Genomic DNA, 20904 nt, shown 5'->3' with positions numbered 1-20904 from the left:
TAACCAGCTGCTAAAACACTGTGTGTTCAGCTCGTACTTGTTATGAGATGTTTAAAAGAGGACTGCAGAGGTGAGAAAGTAAAAACAAGTTTTATTCAACAAGCTGATGAAGTTTAACAAAGACTGTGAACACAAACTGCAACAGTAGGATGGCAGGTGCACAGGCAGGGTGTCTGGTCACAGGAGGGTGAACAGACAATGTGAAAAAGACCAGACTATATATACAAGGGAGACACGAGTGTGAACAACACACAGGTTGTGCAGAGAATCAAAAAAGAAGAGGAAAACAAAGAGAGCAAAGCAACCAGAAACAAGTCAAGAGCTTTATTACCAAAATAAAATAGACAAAGACAAGGAAACAGGGGAGAACTTTGAAAAGGATATGAGAAAGTATATCAATAAAATCATAACAGGGAAAGTTGAACAAATCCCCAACAAGAAACCACGGTGTTTCACCGCATCCAATACAATTAAATTTGAGTCATCGAAGTCTGTGTTTGAACCTCATATGATTTGATAATGGTCTAGTGCTGGCTTCATATGTGATTAAAAAAATGAAACTGGAACGACCACTGCATTCGTTTTGTCGTTTCTCAAAATTTTCAGATCTTCATTTTATTATTGTAGCATCAGGATAAGTCACTGTCCCACTTTAATGAATATGCTGTTAATGAGCACGAGCTTCATACTGTTGCATATAAATGGCTGATTACAGCATATTGATTTGATCCGATTATGCAAAGAAAATTCAAATTATCATTGGCTGTGGGATAAAAGATGACTTAAGTATAATTTGGTATCGAGCATGAATAAAAGACTGAGAGGAGAAAAACTAGTGGTCATTCAACAGAACTTCCCTGTAGGAAACTAAAATAATCAATTTCTCTCTGTTTTGAATTATACAACTTTATTATACCCCAAGGCTTTGGTAATGCAGTTTCATAAGATCCCTGTCAATAAATCTCATTAAAGCTGCTTTAGAATCAAGGGAAGCTAGGGACAGATGCTTAAGCAGGGGGTTTCCAATTTAACAAGTGAATGAATAAATGGGCAGAGAAAACTCAACTGTTGCGGTGATAACACACTCTGTGCTCGTAATGATAAAGGGAGGAGCTGCTGCTCACCGATCGTTCTTCTTCCCATGTTCTTTGCATTTGGTGGGGCCATTGCTGGGGAGGTAAGTGAGAATGTCGAGTTTATAATAAGCAGATCCGGAGAAACGCTAAACAACGGCAGGTCCCGCGGCGATTTGTCAACGTAATCAACTTCATTGATTATGACAGTGGCGCACTGCAAAGACGCTTGCAGCTGGTCAAAGCATAGATTCCCCTGGAGAACAAATCTGTTGCAAGAAAACATCACCCACAATCATTTAACGTGATTTACCCTAGCTCGCTCTATTGAGGTTATCTGCATGCATATATATTCATCATTTAACAGGAGGTGTATGCTTAAAAAAGAAGAAGAAGGAAACGCAGAGGAGTTCTAAAATGCAAATGCATGACTGTTGACACAAACTGCAAGAGTTATTTTCCTACATTTATCCCCCCACACCACGTGACAAAAACGAACGACTCTCCTGTTTCGAAAAACGGCTAACTCCTAATGTTAACAGTTTGTGATGGTCCTCTTGCTTGTTTGACTTGCCTCCTTTCTAACTCTAACATTTTCAACGCACACTCTATATCCAAAACACAAATAACAGAAACAATATACTGTATATACTACTTAGCTTATTATCCTTTTGGCTCACAATAATCTCTAACAATCTTCAAAATCATTTGAAGGCCTTGGGTGTATCAAACTGCTATTTTATGCTAATGAATAGAAAAAGAACTTTTACCTTAACTGCAGTATCTTGTTTTTTTTTTTATCTTCACCGTTCTGATAGCAGCCATCAGCCCTGTCAGTCATGGCTCTCGTTGAGCTTAAGAATTCTCTCTCCCTCTCTGTCCCTGTGCTGAATAAATTATAGCCCACGCATGTTTTTCAAAGTAAATACATGCTGAATAATTGCTGCGCTCCAGCACACTCTGCATCTTCACTCCCCTTAAAACTGCACTCACTGCCTAATCTGCCTTATCGTGTCCAATCCACATTCACGACTAGAGGGCTGCTGTTTGAGGATTTTGTCTTAGAATCCAATGGGGGGGGGAAGACGAGGGCCCCTGAAGGCATGACCTTCCCTCACTGCCACCAATTATATCAAGGCCTTATAAAATATAGATTATGTGCCATCTTGGTGCTGACATATCTAATGGCTTACAGCATGGGGAGAGTGCGCAGAGACCACGGGCAGAACCTGAGGGGCGGTGGAGTTGGACATGACAAGATGAAGGAAATAACACAAAGAATGACCTTGATGGGCCAAGCCTGGCCTGCTCTGAGGATGACTGAACAAATGAACAAACAAATGAACGAATGAATGAATGGAGAGGCTTATTTCCACAGGATTGTTTGATCGATTCAAATCTAATCAAGGCTCCAAAATGCACTGATTGCAATGATATTCATTAGCCTAAAATGCAATCCAGGCCAATAAAAATGTATTATTAATGGATAGGAGCTGAATTTGGAACAACTGGCATTTAACTTTGTGTCTTAACCTTTCAGCATAAATGTCAAGTCAAATTTTAATAGAAAAAGTTTGAAGTTCACCCAACAGTGAACTCATACATTTTAGCCCAAGTGTCTTCTTGGACACATATATATTCAAATCAGAAATGAGATTTACAAACATTGGTGGTATGGGAATGCATGATAACAAAGCATGAAAGCTTTGCAAGCCTCACCTATATGTTCCATTAATCTTTCACACAGATAGCAGATAGAATCACAACCACAGATTCCAAGCATGCATGTTTGATATGATCAACTGGACTGCAAGAAGATACATTTTGTTAACAAAATCTGGATTTTTCGTGGTGGTTTTAATCAAATGTTGGTTGCTGCTATCAATGTCTTGTGTAAGCATCCCTTCCACATAAATCTACAATTTATCATAAAACTGAATGATGGAAGTGTAAGACGATGATGCCGAACAGGCAGCATGTAAAGAAAAAAAAAAAGCAAAGGAAAAGAAAACTTATTTTGACTTTACTTCTCACTGAAAAGTTACCGAACTCTTCATTAATTTTACAGCAACTCTATCACTATACAAGAATGTATTCTTCCCACACGGCAGCGTCTGAGGCTGAAAAATCAGCTCAGTGTTTCTCACACATTTAGATTTTATTTGTGGTAGTGCTTCTTTGGAAATATTTTATTTGACAGGTACTTCATGAGAAATAAATAAGTGAGCAATGTATTCACCTGCCTTCTGCAGAGATCCTGTGGTCAAACTTCAACTCCAGCTTCTTAGACTGTAGCTTCTTCTCTACACTCTGATGGTGGACTAGTCAGCTCTACAACTGAGTTCTGGCTGAGAAACCAATGCAGCTCACAACAGACCTTCAGAGTAGAACTACTGTCACCTGTCATCTGCATTCCAAGACGATGGAGTTGTAGTTCATCAAACATTTAACAGATACTGAATGATATGAACAGTTGCCACAATAGCAAACTGACCAAACTTTCAATATAAGAGCAAGCTGATTGTCCACGAGGAAATCAGTTGTAGATGCTGTCATTCTCTCAGATGGGTTAAAAAAATTGCTGAAACAAAAACTTAGAAATTCAGCCAGCAATCAAATAATTATTTCCCCCTCTGTAAATCCCCTAGCTTCCTGATTGACCTCAGCTAATGTGTTGGAGCAGGTGACAGCTCATTCATTTTTGATGATGTGAGTGTGACGCAATCATGAACCCTATAAATGGCTCTTCTTAATCAATTCTGCTGACATTGATTAAAGGACTAGAACTTCATCTTCTTCTTTATCTTCATCTTTAAGGTGACCAGGTGGGTGTGTCTCTCTGTAAGTAGTGCTGTATAAAGCGCTTTGAGCTCTCAGATAGAGTAGAAAAGCATTATATAAGAACCAGTCCATAGTTACTTGCTGGAGCTAACCAGAATTTAGCTTCTCAACTGGCAGAAGTATTGCAAAGTTGGCAGATTCTCAAGAATTGAAATGTCTTCATCTGGTGCTGATAGGCTTATTCAACATCGTGTGAACTCATCTGACAAGGGTTTAAATGTAACAGACATTCATTTATAAGTAAAATTACTACAACAACAGTGTGTGCAGCAAGCAATGCAGAAAGTCATGTGCCCCCACCCCCCACCCACACCGCTAGTGGTTGTGGCTCTAAACAACCGCATAGACTGTTTATGCCAGGGGTTCAGACTGCTAGTCTATATTTTACATCACTTCCATTTTCCCACGCTGTCAAACTCAATCCTGACATTGTTGCTCTAGTCCAATCATTTTCTTGTCCGCCTTCTGTGAGCCAATCAGCCGCTGTTGTGTGTGCTTTAAATGTCGGCGTTCTTCTGTCTCACATTGGTACAGCCTACCTCCTCTCCATCTCTGTCTCACCCTGGTCACTCAGGGCCCCATCCGAGGCTCCATCTTTATTTTCACCACCACCAGCGAGTAGACTCAAGGGGTCCTGTCCTAATTCCTATTGCTGCCTGGACTCTGTTCTGCTATGATGGTTCATTGGAGTCTAATGAGGACACACCTTTGAACTGAACTGTATATCTTATAAACTTATGTCCAGTTCCTCCAAATGATTTCTCCTTATTGAACTATCATGGATTAGACTCTTACATATACTGCATACAAAAAAATGTTGACGCTTCCTCAAATATCCTCAGAACTCAAGATCCCTTTTATTTCTTTGGAAACTTCTCTTCTGAAAATAAAAAAACAGTCAAATCAGCCATTTCGCCAAAGCTATCAGCAAAAATCTGTGACTTTGATGACAAATGACAAGGCAGCCGCTGCAAAGCTGTGATGACTGGAAGGGACAGCGCTTTCACCTTTGGCGCTCTCTGTTGCGTTGCATCTTTCTGAGCATTCACACGGACAAAGATACAAACGTGACGTGTGTTGCAGAGGCAGTGACTGCTAGCAGAGGATGAGAGCAGGTCAAGACTGCTTCGCTGACCTTTTAACCTCCACCAATTGATTCCTTTGTCCCGGCTCTGCTCTTCTCCTGCCTGGAGACGGCACAGAAAAATGGCTGTCATTCATTTACTTGTTGGGTCTTCTTTGAGGTTTTTGTTCTTTGCTTTCTTTCATCCTCTAAAATTTTCATGGGCTTTCCTTCCATCTTTCTTACACTCTATTGTCTCTTGTTCTCCTCAATTTTCTTTGTCCATCGTCTCTATTCTGGTCAGTTATCTCTAAAGCTCCATCTTGGGGGAAATCTGCTTAGCAGCCTTGAGCATACTTGCTTTCCAATTAAATCAAGATGTATTTGCCTTTCAAAAGCCTCTCTTTCCTCACTCTTTCTCCCATCGGAATAATTGATGGAGGTCTCTGGCCTCATGATGAATGGCTTCCAAGCCCGGAGATGAATAGGAAGATGAATGATTTCACCCCTGCGAGGGCCGGAGAGGGCTGGAACAAGGAGTGCTGACATTGTGACAAATACACTGACCATAGCAACGAAACCTGGTCGAATCAGCAAGGGACGAAGGGGTGGCGCCCATCGCACCTCAACAGACGTTCCTCTCACTTACGCCGCCTCTGCACGTCTGTCTAACCGACGGACAATTACCTGAGCCTTGCAATTAACTGCAGGCGCTGTTATAATGCCTGTGGCCTGCCAGGAGACGAGCAGAAGTGGCGTAGAGCCAGCAAGCTGGGGCTTGGAGAGCTTTGCATCTGATGCTTGTGTTTGTGCACTCAGTGGAATCGTGGAGGCCAAGTGAACAGGTGCGGTAAGGTGAGAAGATGCCCCAGGTGACTTCATGTGGATGGTGTCACCACAGTCCCAGCCAAGATTTCCAAACTGAAGCAAGTTTTCTCTCTGTCTTTCACACAACTTGCTGTCATACAGCTGAGACGTAGCAAATGTTTATAGGAAAGAATTCAATGAGCATATGACGGACCATCTGTCTTAAAGGGCCAGTAAGTAAGACTGCTACTGGCCCACAGAACATAATGACCATAATATATCCACGTAGGGGGTGACAAGATTGTTGATCAGTACCACTGACTGAATGATTATGTTGCCAGCTGGTGAGCTGTTGGCTTTACAAAACTTTCTGTCCTGAACTGTTTTGGAATGAAAACTTTTCTCTGGTGACAAACAGGCTCATTTAACTTTTGTTGGTTCTCTTATGGTGTGCTGCTGATTTATCGTCCCTTTTTCAACACTGTGGGTGACGTTCATTTTTATGTTATATATCACCTATATTCTGATATTCAGAATTTCTGGAAATTAAAAAGAATTAAGCATTTTCCTCTCTCTTTGCTATGCTCAGATCGGCTTCCTGTGTGTATAGCAAGAAAAACTGGGCTGTCATGGGCAGCAAAACGAGGCTTTTTTGTCAACAAAATAGTATCTGTACAGAAAAACATTAACAATTGCAGACACATGTCTGTTGGACACCAATACATGTTTAAAATCCATTTTGTGCAACATTAAAAGCCCCAGACTGCCCAGTCTATCACCCCACACTGAGGCGTCCAGGGTGTAGCCCACCTCTCGCCCCATAACAGCTGGTACAGACTGCAACCGCCTCGTAAGCCTTAATTGGATAAACAGAAGAAAATACACTGATAGATGGTTGGTAAAAGTGAACACCTACACCAATAAAAACCAAACAAAGCAGATCATAATAACATTTGTATTGTGAGTTCATATGCATTACTATAAGGTATAGTATGATTGCAGTTGTGAACAGATTTGACCTAAAGCATAACTTTTCTGGCAAAGTTTTAAAATCCTGAATCTGCTTTAATTGGGCAGATAGGAAGCTCCAAAAAGTCCTGCCCTTAACTGAGTGTAGAGTTTGTGACAAGTCCAGTTATAAAAGCATTAAAATTGGTGGCACTACATAAAATATTACAATGCTGAAATCCCAATGGAAATTTGGCCAGAACTTTCATAGTCATATAAACTGGTTTTATAACAGAGGTTCATGCCTGAGTCAAGGGGGTTATACAGTATGAAGTATCAGAAAAGTCAAATTGTCCATAAATTAGAGAATTATGAACAGTTTCCAATTCTAGGAAGTTTGGGGATTGCTTCTAACAATTCTTTTTAACTTCAGATTATTTTTTTGCTACCAATGATAGCCATCAATTTTTGATACCTACAAAAAAATGTTGCTAAATACTCCACTATTTTGTCCAGCTTGTTGTTGCTTGACTGTTGGTGGGTGCTCTGCATGACCTTAGCATGATACAACTGCCTTCCCAAAAATCTAATAAATGGCTCATCAAATACTACCTATTGCTAATAGCATCTTTAGATATGGGAATAACTGTTTGGATTTAAGTTAGCACACACCCCCGCCCAACGAAACAACCTCTACCTGAATCACAAACCCCTGAGTGCTACAGCAACTTCTTCCACCATTCTTTCTAAATTTTGAAGTGAAAACAAAGCTTAGCATTTAAGTCATATTAAAAGAGTCCAACAGAAATGAATACAGTACCAAATATTACCCTTATTGTTAAATGAATGTGTTTTTGTGCTCTGGATCTTTAGCTGATATTAGGCAAGTATACATGTGAGCCTTAGCAAAGTGAATCCAACTTATCAGTGTAAGTCAGCTATGGCAGAGATCCAAAAATAAGCATTTCATAAACAAGGTTTTAAGGCAACATAAGGCAAGTTTCAGGAACACCCAGGACAGATTTTTTCTGCCTGACTTACTGGCACATCAGTCATAAACAAAGTTATGTAACACGGCAAAGGGAAATGTTTAAAAAAATAATGACAATGTGTCAGCCAGAAAAAAAAGGTCTGTGGTCACAGAGATTATGAGATCTCTCAACAGTGAATGAAACACACTTATTAACATGACAGGTAGAGCATCGCAAGACTACTGACTATTACACTGAACTGCACACTACTGTAAAATGTTTTCTCTTCAAGCAAAAAGAAGTATAAGGCAAATATGTACTCTTCTGCGTAACACATTTGTTCTGCCTGAAGATCCACAGAGTGCATTTATGCACCATGAGTGACTGCTTGTCAGCTTTCATGAGGCATTTATGTGATACTTGCATCATTTGTGACAAGGCGATGGAAGAGTATGCCGGTTTATTTAGAAACATCTTAAATATAAAACAGCTTGAGGGTTATGCCTTCTTTTCTTATGACATTCAACACAGCAGCTACAACAGTGTTTTGAAAATGCTGTAAGACACGTGGATCCTTTATTGTTCAAGGTTGTCTGAGATATTGAGTCCATTCATTATGGAGGTAGTGTTTTCAAAAACGAACTACACAACTGGTCATGGAAAGTGACCTGAAATTAAACTTTCTGTAATTTATGCAACTAAGGATAAAGTCAGTTCAGAAGGTACAACAGAACAAAATTAGGTTCATATTGACATGACAGCATCACATAATTGCCTGCATACCCATGATACAACTGTCCCATTCTACCACCCAAAGGTGCTCCGTTGGATTGAGATCTGCTGACTGTAAACTTGAGAACTCACTGTTATAGTCAAGACATCAATGTAAGATCATTTGAGCTTTTAGACATGGCATGGGGCAGAGATGGACATTGTCTGCAACATTACTCAGTGGCATTTAAATGGGTTGGTACTAAGGACCAGCCTGAACTGTTGATACAAGGCAGGATGGTCGATGATTTCATGGGGCTTAGACCAAATTCTGACCCTATTCTGTCAATGTCACGGTAGTCTTATCAGGCCAGGCAACATTTTTTCCAAATTTCTAATCACAATTTGGTGACCTGTGTGAATTGTTAGCTGACATGAATGGCAGCTGAGAATCAGGATACTATTTATTATTATCATCTGCTTCAAGGTTCAGTACATTGTGCTTTCACAGATGCTCTTTTACATACCTTGGTTGTAAAAAGTTATTTGAGTTACTGTTTGCTTCCTATCAGCTTGAAGCAGTTTAGCCATTCTCCTCTGACCTCTGGAACTAAGAGAACTGCCATCATGGGATATAGTTTTATATGTATTTTTTCTCTCTGACCATTTCCTGTAAACCCTCTTTCTTTTTCTTTTTTTTGTCCCTAGCTGGCGGTCGGCAGGGGAGGTCGTCAACGAAGGCAATACGTCGCTGTGGGTGCCTTAGCGTTTCCATCCTGGTCAACGATGCACTTCTAGGCCTTGCGATCTCTAGCCTTGAGGGTTAGACGTCGTTGTTTAAGATCGTCTTCAATTTGCTTGATCCAAGTCTTCTTGGGCGCGTTACACTTGATTCTCCAATGGCTGCTGCAGCAGAAGGCGATATGACAGGCGATGGTTGCTCATGCCGCAGATGTGGCCAAACCATTGCAGTCGTCGCTTCTGGATCAGCTCTTCCATCGAGTGCTGCTGGTGACATTGACTACATATTGTGCTGTTGCTGAGACGGTCACGGAGGGACACTCTGAGAATCTGATGCAAACAGCGCATTTGGAAGACCTCGAGCTTGTTGAGGTCGTGCTTGAGGATGACCAAGGTCTCGGAGCCATAGAGAAGAATGGGCAATACCAGTGTGCAGCACAGGCGGATTTTGGTGATGAGGGTGACGTTTGTCTTCTTCCAGACGCACAACATTGGAGGGAGGTGAAGGCTGTGGCAACCTTCTCTGTAAACCCTAGAGAAGGTTGCAACTTAAATCACTTTTCTTTTCCATTCTGATGCTCCATTTTAACTTCAGCAGTGTCTTTACCATGTCTACATGCCTAAATGCATTGAGCTGCTGCCATATGATTTCCAGCACACATGAAGAGTTCAGCTCTCTCCATGATAGATTTTGACTTCTTTATACAGTAAATCTATATATGTGGACCACCATATTGTATTTTCCATATACCCCTAAGCATCGAGCATGAGTTCTTCTATCATTGGAGGAGAAAAGTGGGAAAACGGTTGTGCCCTAGAGTATACTGTGTGCTTCTAAAGCACCATGGCGGATGCTTTGAAATGATATCTCAATTCATGATATTACTCTTCAGTAAAGCCCACAGCTGTTACAGCCAAGGCCCAATACAAAGGTGGAGGTGGAGAGGAGAAGTGCTGCTACATCGGACTGTGTTCTGGGCCACGTGCGCTGCAAACCCACGAGCAATATAGGGATAAAAAGGTTTGAGCTGTGCAGGCAGAAAGGAAGGCACAAAGAGGAGAGTGAAGGGCTTGGGGACTTGACAGTAGGAGATCCATTTAGATTAGGCGGTTTTAATATCCTCTGAAGTTTCCAATAAATGGCAGTTGGAACCAGTGCTACACTGTTGTCATTTGATTGTCCATCACCTTTGCGCATAACCTCGGATGATGCAGTTTTGAATTGCTGCCCTGACTGACCTTGTATCACTGCCGTTATATCAACAACAAGTGATAAAGCCATCCTGCAATCTGCTGCTTTCTACACTGTGAGGCAATTTAGAGACAGTTACCCAGGTGCCTGGAATAAGCTTAGCCAGCAGGCTGCCCGAATGAAGCATTCCTGGAAAAATATGCTGAAACATAACTATTAATTTCACACTGACTATTGTTGTAAAACATGAAGAAGAGTGTTATTACTTAGATAGAGGATATCAGGCAGATAGAGGATATCCCCTTCACTGCATCTGCCTACTCTTTACAAAATATCTGCAAGTTCTACAACTTAAATGCAAGCTCTGAGGAAAAAAAAAAAGAAAGGAAAATTTTTTTTTGCCAAAACAGAGTGGTGCTTTCGAGATAACTTTTCTGTCAAACTGCTGTTTACTGTTTTCCTTTCAAATTAGTCAATAAAGAAGTCATGATTGCTCAGCACGATTTCAAAGATTTAAAGCTGTAAAACTAAGCTGGGCGAAAAAAAAAAAAAAGCAGTGAGGTCAAACTCTGTAGCTAATGAGGCGTCCAGATGGATGATACAAATTTTTGGCCTTCTGGAATTGCTTGATATACAGCAAGCCAAGGGGTTTTTTTTCTTCATGTTTTCTGTGTTCACGGCAGCTGTTTCACACTGGACGGCTGCGTGCTGTTCAAACATGGAGCCATGTGCTGCACTGGTAATGAAGAGAATAGAGCACGATGGCTTCTGGTACCGCTCACTAATGAATCACGACAGCGGTGGCACAACCCACCAGCCTCCCGCCTCCTCCTCACAGTTGTCAAATGAAAAATTATTTTGCTAATGTTCTACCTATTTTTCCTTCACATTCATTACTGACTTGAATCATGAACCACAGATTCAGAGTTTTCCCTGAGAAGTAACCAAAAAACTTTTGGGGAGTTTTGTACAACTTGTACAACTTTTCCACTCATACTATATTTTCTTTGTGTGAATTTTGCGAGCCCATACTGCAGCTGACAGCTGTCAGTTTTAAAAAACTACAAATGATAAATATATAAGTAATTATTTAAGGATTGCGTTCGTGCATTTAAAATATAACAAGCTGGCTTTTGCTGGCAGTGTGTTTCCTGATAACTAAATATAATGCTGATGAGGGATAATAAAGCACAAGCTATGTTTTACATCAAAAAATATGCAACATGGTAAATATCTCAATTTAGTCCACGGAAAGAAAAACTTAAACCACTCTCTTATATTATTCATGAGTTCAGATATATACAGGAACATAAAGCAAGCGATACTTCAAAGAGTAAACACAGTTGGTCTATGAAGTATTTGTACAATGTCTCTGTACACCACCACTGAAGTGACTGTAGTAAAGACCTGGCAGAGTTTCTAAAGAGGAAAAACAGTGTTTGGTGATGCCCATTGGTTCTAGACTTCAGGCATGACGGCAGAGTATTTCCATCCAAGTATTAAAAATAATCTTTATATTTAAAATTGTTACTTTGTCCAACACATTTTGAGCCTTAGAAAATGCAGCAATATGTACAAACTGGTTGTAATTTCTAAACAGTTAATGCAATACCTCTGCACTGCAATCCAAAATAGCACAACAAGCAAGGCTTCAGAGCTCGAACTGGAGATCCACCAATCCATTCTAAGTTCTAATACTGATCCCTTGGCTAGTATTTATCGAATACAGAGGTAAATTAATAAGCTCTATTGCCTTTTCCTTACAGCTTTCTAAAAACTGTTAAAACAAAAATAATGAGAGTGAGACAAAGTATCAAAGTAACCACAGTTAGATTTTCAACAGACCGGTGATAACAATGCTTTCTCACAGCTGTGTGCTAAAGTATGAAATATGGTTTCATACCTGTGAGGTATTCTGGGTCGGGCACAGGGTCTGACAGCTCCTCGTGGCATTGAGCCTGCGTTGGCACCGATGCCACCACCATGCCATCTGGGAGCTGCTGTTCGATGCCTCGGGCAAAGTTCTTCTGCCTGGTGTAAAGAGAGATAATATAGAGAGCTCCAATTAAGAGACATCAGTGTTCAGTTGCCCAGCACAGGATGAAAAAGGGAAAAGGGAAAGGGAGAAAAGCAGGAATTCAGGAAACAAGGACAAAGAACGATGTAAAGGAGGTAACGGCAGCTGTCATTGTCACATTTTGTGGTATTTGATGTATAAAAAAAAGGCAGTGAGTGAATCAGTCAGGAAAAGTCATGTTATCACAGATGTTTTGTTGCAAATTTTCTGCTCTACCGACATTTTAACACAGTGGACTAAACGAAGTATTGGGACATGCATCGTAGCTCTAATTTTAAAATGTGCTGCTCCATAATCATTCAAGGCAAACTTCATCCTTTCAGTATGTTCTCGGGCCATGATGGGCCGAACATTTGCATTTATCATTTGAATTAATGTGTGTTAGTGAGAGCGTGTCCACCTGAAGCACACCTCAAACCAGGCTGATGGACACAATCTCAATCCTAAACTCTTAGTGAAAGTTGCCGATGGCCTTAACTGACTGATTATGGTGACTGTGTATGAATGCCATATGAAGTCAAATCAGGAATCTAGAACCACTGCTGTTACTCAATAACACAATTAAGAGTGAGTTTTTGTGTTCTCACCATTAATATTATCTTAAATTGGGGCTGTAATCTTTTTTCACTGCAGTAATGTTTTTGTCCTCGTGAAATATTTTCTTTACTCTGTGTTAATCGGGTGCTGTGAACACTAACTAAGTCACTAATTACCCTTCTGAAGTTTGATGATGATGATTAAACTACTATTGCCAGAGGGTTTGCAGTTGCATGTGATGAATAATTAACACTATATAAGCTATAAATAGCCATGGAAGTGCTTAGCAGTTTTGTTTAAGACTTCTGTGAGTTTGCTGTGGAGCCTTTGTGATGACTTGTGATGTTATTTGGCGCACTTTTTATTGACAGGTTTACAACAATAGCAAAGAAGGCTGGTCTAATAATAGGAAATAGTCGATGAAGGATGTTAGTACATCCATCTTTAAATGTAGAGATAGACGTGTGTATGCTCACGCAGTTCCACGGCAATTTTAGATTTATACAATTTAAAGTTCACGCACATTGTGCGATATTAGCAAAGGTTAAATAAATCCACACTGTGTAACAAAGTTTGATCCATGCAGACCAGGGATGGCAAACAGGTCACATTGATCTTAAGTGGGGCGGACTAGAGAAACTTCTTCCTGCCAGTGTGAAGAAGTTTATACATTTAATCCCTGGGCTATCTTAATGTAAGAAAAATGCCTCAGTTTGTCAGGGTTTTTTTTTTATAAAGTAATGCTCCAATAGTAAATGAAAGAAATCTGTCAGCACGACTCGTGGACTCGTTGAAAGAAATACAAACTTCTGGTAGCTGATTGCCTCTGACTTTCTTGTAATTATAAAACAGAAAGCTTCTGTTAATTCACAGAAAATGCACTTTGTTGTGAGGATTGTAAATAACAGAAATTTGTATAGTGAAAACACAGGACATTACTTTGGTGTAATACGAATGGCCGAGGAGGAGCTCTTTATTAGCAGGAAAAGCTGCAAAACATATTAACACATTTAAAAAATGTATTCCCTCTTTCCCATTTCCCAAAGCCATCCAGTGGGCTTTGGAAAGACTGAAATCTTTGTCAGGTCCATTCTGACCCCCGGGACTTAGGGGGGGACTTACAAGACTCAGAAACAGGAAGTAACTTAGGGCGCAGCTTTATTGCTGGCAAATCTTAAAACAATAACCGTTATAAAAACAAACCAAAACCTCAAATGCAGAACTAGAACTAGACTGGGAACAGGAACCTAGAAACTAAGAAAACTCACGCTAGGAAAAACCAACCGGGACACAACAAGATAACACGGCAAAATGAGGGTACAATGCGACAACAAGCAGGGGATGACAGAGGACTAAAATACACAGCGGAATAATCAGGAAACAGGAGACAGAAGGGAAACACAGCTGGGTTTAATTAGGCAGGACGAGACAAGGACAGCAAAAAAACTAAATACACTGACATAAGACACAGACTTTCAAAGTAAAACAGGAAACACACCAACTAAACTTACAGACACAGACTCAAAGACACGGCTTCACACAAAGACATGAATGACTTGGAACCAGAAGGAACAAAGAGACAAAACCTAAGGACTAGAAATCACAGAACCATGAACCAAAAGACTAGTAATGATAAAACGTGATGAAATCAAAGCTTAATAATAATACAAAAATCAAAACGCTGGATCACTGACCCAGGACCATGACAGCCCTGATATAGACTGAAGGTTTTATTCCTTTGCCATTTCTTTTCATTACACGTCACACTTGGCTCACTTGTGATATCTTCAGAGGGACGCATTATACAAACCAGGCTTCTGCTGTCACAATCATACATTTTCTTTGTTGTTTGAGTCCCAGGCTTTGTATTGTAACTTCCATCTATTCTCTATCTGTATCAGCCATGATATGCTCCAGCACCCCCAATAATCCTAAATTGGTAGATGGATAATCTGTTATGATTTGTTTAGAGTTTTTCACAAGTGCTGCTGTCGAGCTGATGAATTTGTCAGTTCATGCTGCGTTGTCATTGGTTCATTAGTGAACATGGGTCATAGCAGCAGTCACATTTTGAGAATTTTGTTGGAGGCTCTCTCTGACTACAAGACAAGAGACGGCCTTTAAAAAAGGAACTATTAACTTCACAGTTCAAAATGATCATTTCTGTTGCAGAGGCTCAACACCAGACAATATAAACTGGGCTTCAAGATTCTACACAACTGTGAAAAAGTATCAAACTCATTCATGAAACAGCAGTCCAACTTATTTTGAGCTGAAATGTGAATGATGCAAATAAAGGAGGAATATAGCTTATTAATTATTCATTCAACTCTAGTATCAGATCGGTACTCTGTATCAGCAGATACCCAAAGAGATCCCAAGGTACCGTATTGGAAATTGCAGTAGGATGATTGCATCCTCACACAGAAAAAGATGAAGCACACAAGGATGGCGACTAGAAGGACAACTCAAAGATAGACAAGTGTTTTTCATAACTGGCAGATTGTAAGGCAATACTTTCTGGCAGATCGTTAGAGACAAATCAATAAATACTAATAATTATGGGAGAGTATGGCTGTGTATTGAAGAGACAAAGAGTCACATTAAGCATGTCATTATTCATTATGTTTATTGTTCTGCTGCGGAGTGACTCATATTCAGTCTGAGAATTGATGTCCTCATTTGTCTGATGCCGCGAGTGACTCTTGGTTGAACTCACTCATTTTGTCCACTCCATTATTCCTTGTCTCAGTGCCAGTTAGGTTCACAACAAGGTTTTGCAGCAGAATGACTTCAATAAATCAGTGACCCGGGTCAATTAGGTATCTCGGGTTGGATGCTGAAAAAAATAACTAAAAACATCTTTATTTTTACTCCTGCATGAATCCACAACCAGGCTGACTTGGACGACAAATCAGACAGTGTCTGTAATACGACTGGAGAAACTTGCCATCAAACAAATACCTTTTATTAATCCAGCAAGCACGGACTCATTAGCAGCTAAATGTGCCACTGGTGGTAAACTTTATCTGTCTGCTGTTTGGTGCTGCGCAGGTAGTGCACACTGGGTTTATCAGAGCTTGTTGCTGGAAAAGGCTGCCTGTTGCCACGGTAAACATGTTTAATGAGAGAGCTGACACTGAACCAAAGCAGTTAAGCGTCAGACATAAAACTAACACTATGAGCCAGACGATAGTAATCCGTGTGAAAAAAGGGAGATGAAGTGGACAGTTGTTTAAATGACTTTTACTATAGGTCACACTTTTCGTACATTTGATTAAAACTACTTATGAAAGACCAATTAGCGCAAGTTTAAATGAAACTATAATTTAGCTTGTGTTCAGACTGTCTAACACTTTGTCTAGATTGTCTAAACCACTGTAGATGTAAAACCTGATGTGTCGGTTATCGCACCTCCTTGTACAGGTACAGTCTGTGTGTCAGCCCTTTCACATTCCCAGGGCGTAAACTAATGTCTTTTTGTCAGAGCTGGCAGAGTGTCACAGCTAGGCACAAGATGTCCTTTAGTAGCTGTGAGTGACAAATCGGGTTATGTTAAAAGAAAGACCAAGTCTGTCATTCCCACCTTGTCATTTATGAAACTGCCTGGTTATAAAGTGGCTTTTTGCATGTTTGTTTCTTTGTTTTCCCCCAAATCACAATCTTTTATATAACTGAGTGTTTTGACTAAACATAACAAAGTTTTTAAGCTTAACCAAGTAGTTATCAGTGCTTAAACCCATCAGAAAATGGAAGTTAAAAAACAAAACAAAAACACCAACACAAAGAAACTATCAGAACATGAACCATGGCTCAGAAGTGCAACTAATGCCACTGCCTTCCCTGCCAGTTGTTATCTGTGCAACCAATAGTGCAGAGAATGTGAATGTTTCTGACAAAAGCTCCATTTTGTGAAAGCATGAGAAGAGAACTCACTGTTTAAGAGTACCTGTACAGGAATTATGACTTTTATTCAACACATTGTCACAACTTACAGAGAGTAAGTCAACTCTCTGTTGTTCAAATTTGACAGCTCATGACTTTCTTATGTTTTTCAGATACAGGGCTGAAACACTTAGGTATCCGATTACTTCCTCCTCAAGCAGTTCATCAGACTACTCAGCTGCTTTACCTGTTGGTGCTGATAAACTGTTCTCTAACTTCAAGGTTATTTCCCTGTCTGAATTAACTAAGGTTGTAAATGCAGCTCGTTGTGCAACCTGTTCTTTGGATCATCTACCAGCCTGGGCTGTAAAGGAACTGTGGTCAGTATTAAGACCTCACATTCTGTTTTTTTTAAATACTTCATTGACGACCGGAGTCTTCCCTGAATGTTGTAAATCAGCTGTGGTAGTACCAATCTTTAAAAAGCCTGGACTGGATGTTGACATAGTTGCAAACTATAGACCCATCTCACATCTGTCTTTCTTATCTAAGGTCTTTGAAAAAGTGTTTTTTAAGCAGCTCACTGAGCATCTGTCAGCTAACAATCTGCTTTTAGACCAAATCACTCCACAGAAACAGCTTTAATCAAAGTGGCAAACGATCTGTTGGTAAATGCAGACAATGATCGCACTTCAGTTTTAGTACTACTAGATCTAAGTGCTGTGTTTGACACTGTGGATCACTGTATTTTATTGGATAGGCTTGAAAATTTTATTGGAGTTACAGGAAATGTTGTATCATGGCTGAGATCCTACCTGTCTGGGAGATCTCAGACTGTTAGTTTTAAAAATGATCTCTCCGAGACCTGTGCAGTGGGGCATGGGGTCCCTCAGGGCTCTGTACTTGGCCCACTGCTGTTTTCGCTGTATCTGCTGCCTCTTGGTCTTCTTTTACGTTCTTTTAATGTAACCTTTCATTGTTATGCTGATGACCTGCAGCTTTATGTTCCTTTAACCTTTGGAAATTGTGCTGAAGTGTCTAAATTAGAATCGTGTCTATCTGCAATTAGAGGATGGTTATCAAATAACTTCCTGCTTTTAAATACTGATAAGACAGAGTTGATTGTCACTTGACCACAAAAATTTCAATAACTGTCTCAAAATTTCATCTTGAAAACTGATGACTATGTCATAAATTGCAGGGACAAGGTTAAAAACTTGGGCGTGTGGTTCGACATGGTGCTGTCCTTCGAGTCTCATGTAAAAGAGACAACAAAGACTGTCTTTTATCATTTAAGGAACATAGCCAAAATCAGACAAGTTTTATCTACACTGTTGAAAAAAAAATCCTAGAAAAACAGTAATATTCCAGCAGCTGGGGCACCAAAATAATACCAGAAAATAACAGAAAATAACTTTCTCATAAAAATACGGTTATTTTCAGTAATGACAATACAGTTTGTTGCCCTAATTTTACATGGGGTTTTGCCTTTTTCAAGTGCTTTTACACATTACATTAGGAACATGTTAATGTGATTAAACAATGAAATTACCTATAAACAAGGTCAATGAATGTGGCAATATGAATAATAATACTTAAATGTACAGAAATATACAGTTAACAGTTGGTTTAAATAAACGATGGATTGCATGCCCTGGGACAGACTGACAGAGGCGTGGCTGCCATATCGCACCATCGGCCCCTCTGGCCATCACCTGTAGGCGGTAGGTGAAGAGTCTTGACCAAGGACACAACCACGGAGAGTGTCCGAGCCGGGGCTCGAACCGGCAACCTTCTGATTACAAGGCGAACTGCCAACTCTTGAGCCACGATCACCCTAAATAGCAATAATAATAATAATTATTATTATTTGATGTAAAAAAAGTTTATGAGAATCATTTTATATATTTTTCCATAGCATTACATTTGAATTTAACAGTTCAATCTTTCAAATAACGGACAGATATTTGTGAAATCATGATACATTTGTGAATGTATTTTAACAATCTAAATATGCATATGTACAGACAAATACATGTAAAAAGCAAGAAAATTATGTTTTATTACATTACAGTGATTTTACGTTAACTTACATTTGAAATGTGAAATCACAGCCTATTTATGTAAATTTAATGATATTCTAGAAGAACAGAACAAAACTGTAAAATACACAGTTAAATACTTTTATATTAGGATTTTTTTTTACAGTGTAGCGACACTAAAGAGGTTCTTCTCCATGCATTTGTGTCTTCACGTATCAATTATTGTAACACTCTCCTTTCTGGGCTACCAAAGAAAAGTTTTAGAGGTTTACAGATGGTGCAAAAATGTAACTGCTCGCATTTTAACTAAAACTGGAAAATTTGAGCACATTAACCCCGTACTGAAATCCCTTCATTGGCTACCCTGTCAGGTTCAAGCAGATTTTAAGGTCCTGCTGCTCACTTACAAGGCTTTAAATGGTTTGGCATCCTCATACCACTCTGATCTTTTGCACCTTTATGTTCCATCCTGTGCTCTCCGATCCCAGGATTCTGGCCTTTTAAAAGTTCCTAGAGCCAGAAAAAAGCCTATTGGGGAGCGAGCTTTTGTCTTTTCGTGCCCCATTTTTATGGAACAACCTCCCTCAAGATATTAGGCAGGCATGCTCGGTGGAGGTTTTTAAAGCTAAGTTGAAGACCCACTTGTTCACCCCATCCTACATGTCTTAATTCTATGGCATTTAGTTTTTTAAATTTTTATCGTTTTTAACTTTTATTATGTTTTAAACTTGTTATTGTGTTTTTAACTTGGATTGCTATGTATCGCTTTTTATTTATTTATCTCTTTATTTTCAAATAGCTGTACAGCACTTTGTTTGAAAGCACTTTATAAATAAAGTTATCATTATTATTATTACATGAAAGATAAAAGCTAAACCAAGAACTCGGTCCTAAAATGCAAAGAAACAACCACTAAAACTTTCACGTCCAGGGGTCTGAGACTAACTTACTTTCTTATTATATGCCACGTAGCCTTAATATTATGACCACCTGCCTAATATTGTGTTGGTCCTCCTTTTGCTGCCGAAACAGTCCTGTCCCATGTCCTGGACTCCACTAGACCCCTGAAGGTGTGCTGTGGTATCTGCACCAAGATCTTCAGGTCTTGTAAGTTGCGGGCTGTGGGCTCCATGGATCAGACTTGTTTTTCCAGCACATTCCGCAGATGCTCGATTGGATTGAGATCTGGGGAATATGGAGGCCAAGTCAAACCTCAAACTCGCTATTGTGCTCCTCAAATCATTCCTGAACCATTTTTGCTTTATGGCAGGCAAATTATCCTGCTGAAAGAGGCCACAGGCACCAGAGTTAATACTGCTAACATGAAAAGTGCACACCGTCAGCAATGCTTAGGTAGGTGGTACATGTTAAAGTAACATCCACATGGATAGCAGGATGCAAGGTTTCCCAGTAAAACATTGCACAAAGCATCACACTGCCTGTGTCGGCTTGCCTTTTCCCATAGTGCATCCTGGTTCCCCAGGTAAGTGATGGACACACACCCAGCCATTCCTATAATGTAAAACAAAATGTTATTCATCAGAGCAGGCCACCTTCTCCAGCATGGGAATCCTGACTGATCTGTGGCTATGCAGCCCCATATGCAACAAACTGTGATGCTCTGTGTATTCTGACACATTTCTATTAGAACCAGCTTTCCACTTGGAGACGCTCTGACCAAGTCACCTATTCATCACAACTTGGCAGTTATCAAACTCGCTCATATTCTTACGCTTGCCCATTTGTCCTGCTTCTAACACATCAACTCTGAGGACAAAATGCTCCCTAATATATCCCACCCACTAACAGGTGCCATGATGAAGAGATAATCAGTGTTATTCACTTCAACTGTCAGTGGTCATAATGTTATGCCTGATCGGTGTAAGTACTTAGGAATTATAATTGACGACTCCCTCTCTTTTATAGCATGCATTCAGCAAGTGGTGAAAAACGTAAAATTATATGCATCTGTTTTCACAACGGCTACATATGCTGGATACTGTTCATCACGTAGCA

The 20904-nt window shown here is 39.9% G+C and overlaps 1 protein-coding gene across 10 annotated transcripts in view; it reads right to left on the bottom strand.

The window, feature by feature from the left end:
* Positions 1-20904, bottom strand: part of astn1 (astrotactin 1) — a 418702-nt gene that overhangs the window by 178773 nt on the left and 219025 nt on the right. For all 10 annotated transcript variants that reach the window (XM_025900129.1, XM_019348325.2, XM_019348326.2 and 7 more), the window contains one exon: positions 12251-12378. In XM_025900129.1, the coding sequence (XP_025755914.1) occupies positions 12251-12378 (128 nt within the window). The remainder of the gene's footprint in view (positions 1-12250; positions 12379-20904) is intronic.

The sequence above is a fragment of the Oreochromis niloticus genome, linkage group LG18 (genome assembly GCF_001858045.2).
Source record: "Oreochromis niloticus isolate F11D_XX linkage group LG18, O_niloticus_UMD_NMBU, whole genome shotgun sequence".
Classification (NCBI taxonomy): Eukaryota; Metazoa; Chordata; class Actinopteri; order Cichliformes; family Cichlidae; genus Oreochromis; species Oreochromis niloticus.
This window is presented reverse-complemented; position numbering and strand designations above follow the sequence as displayed.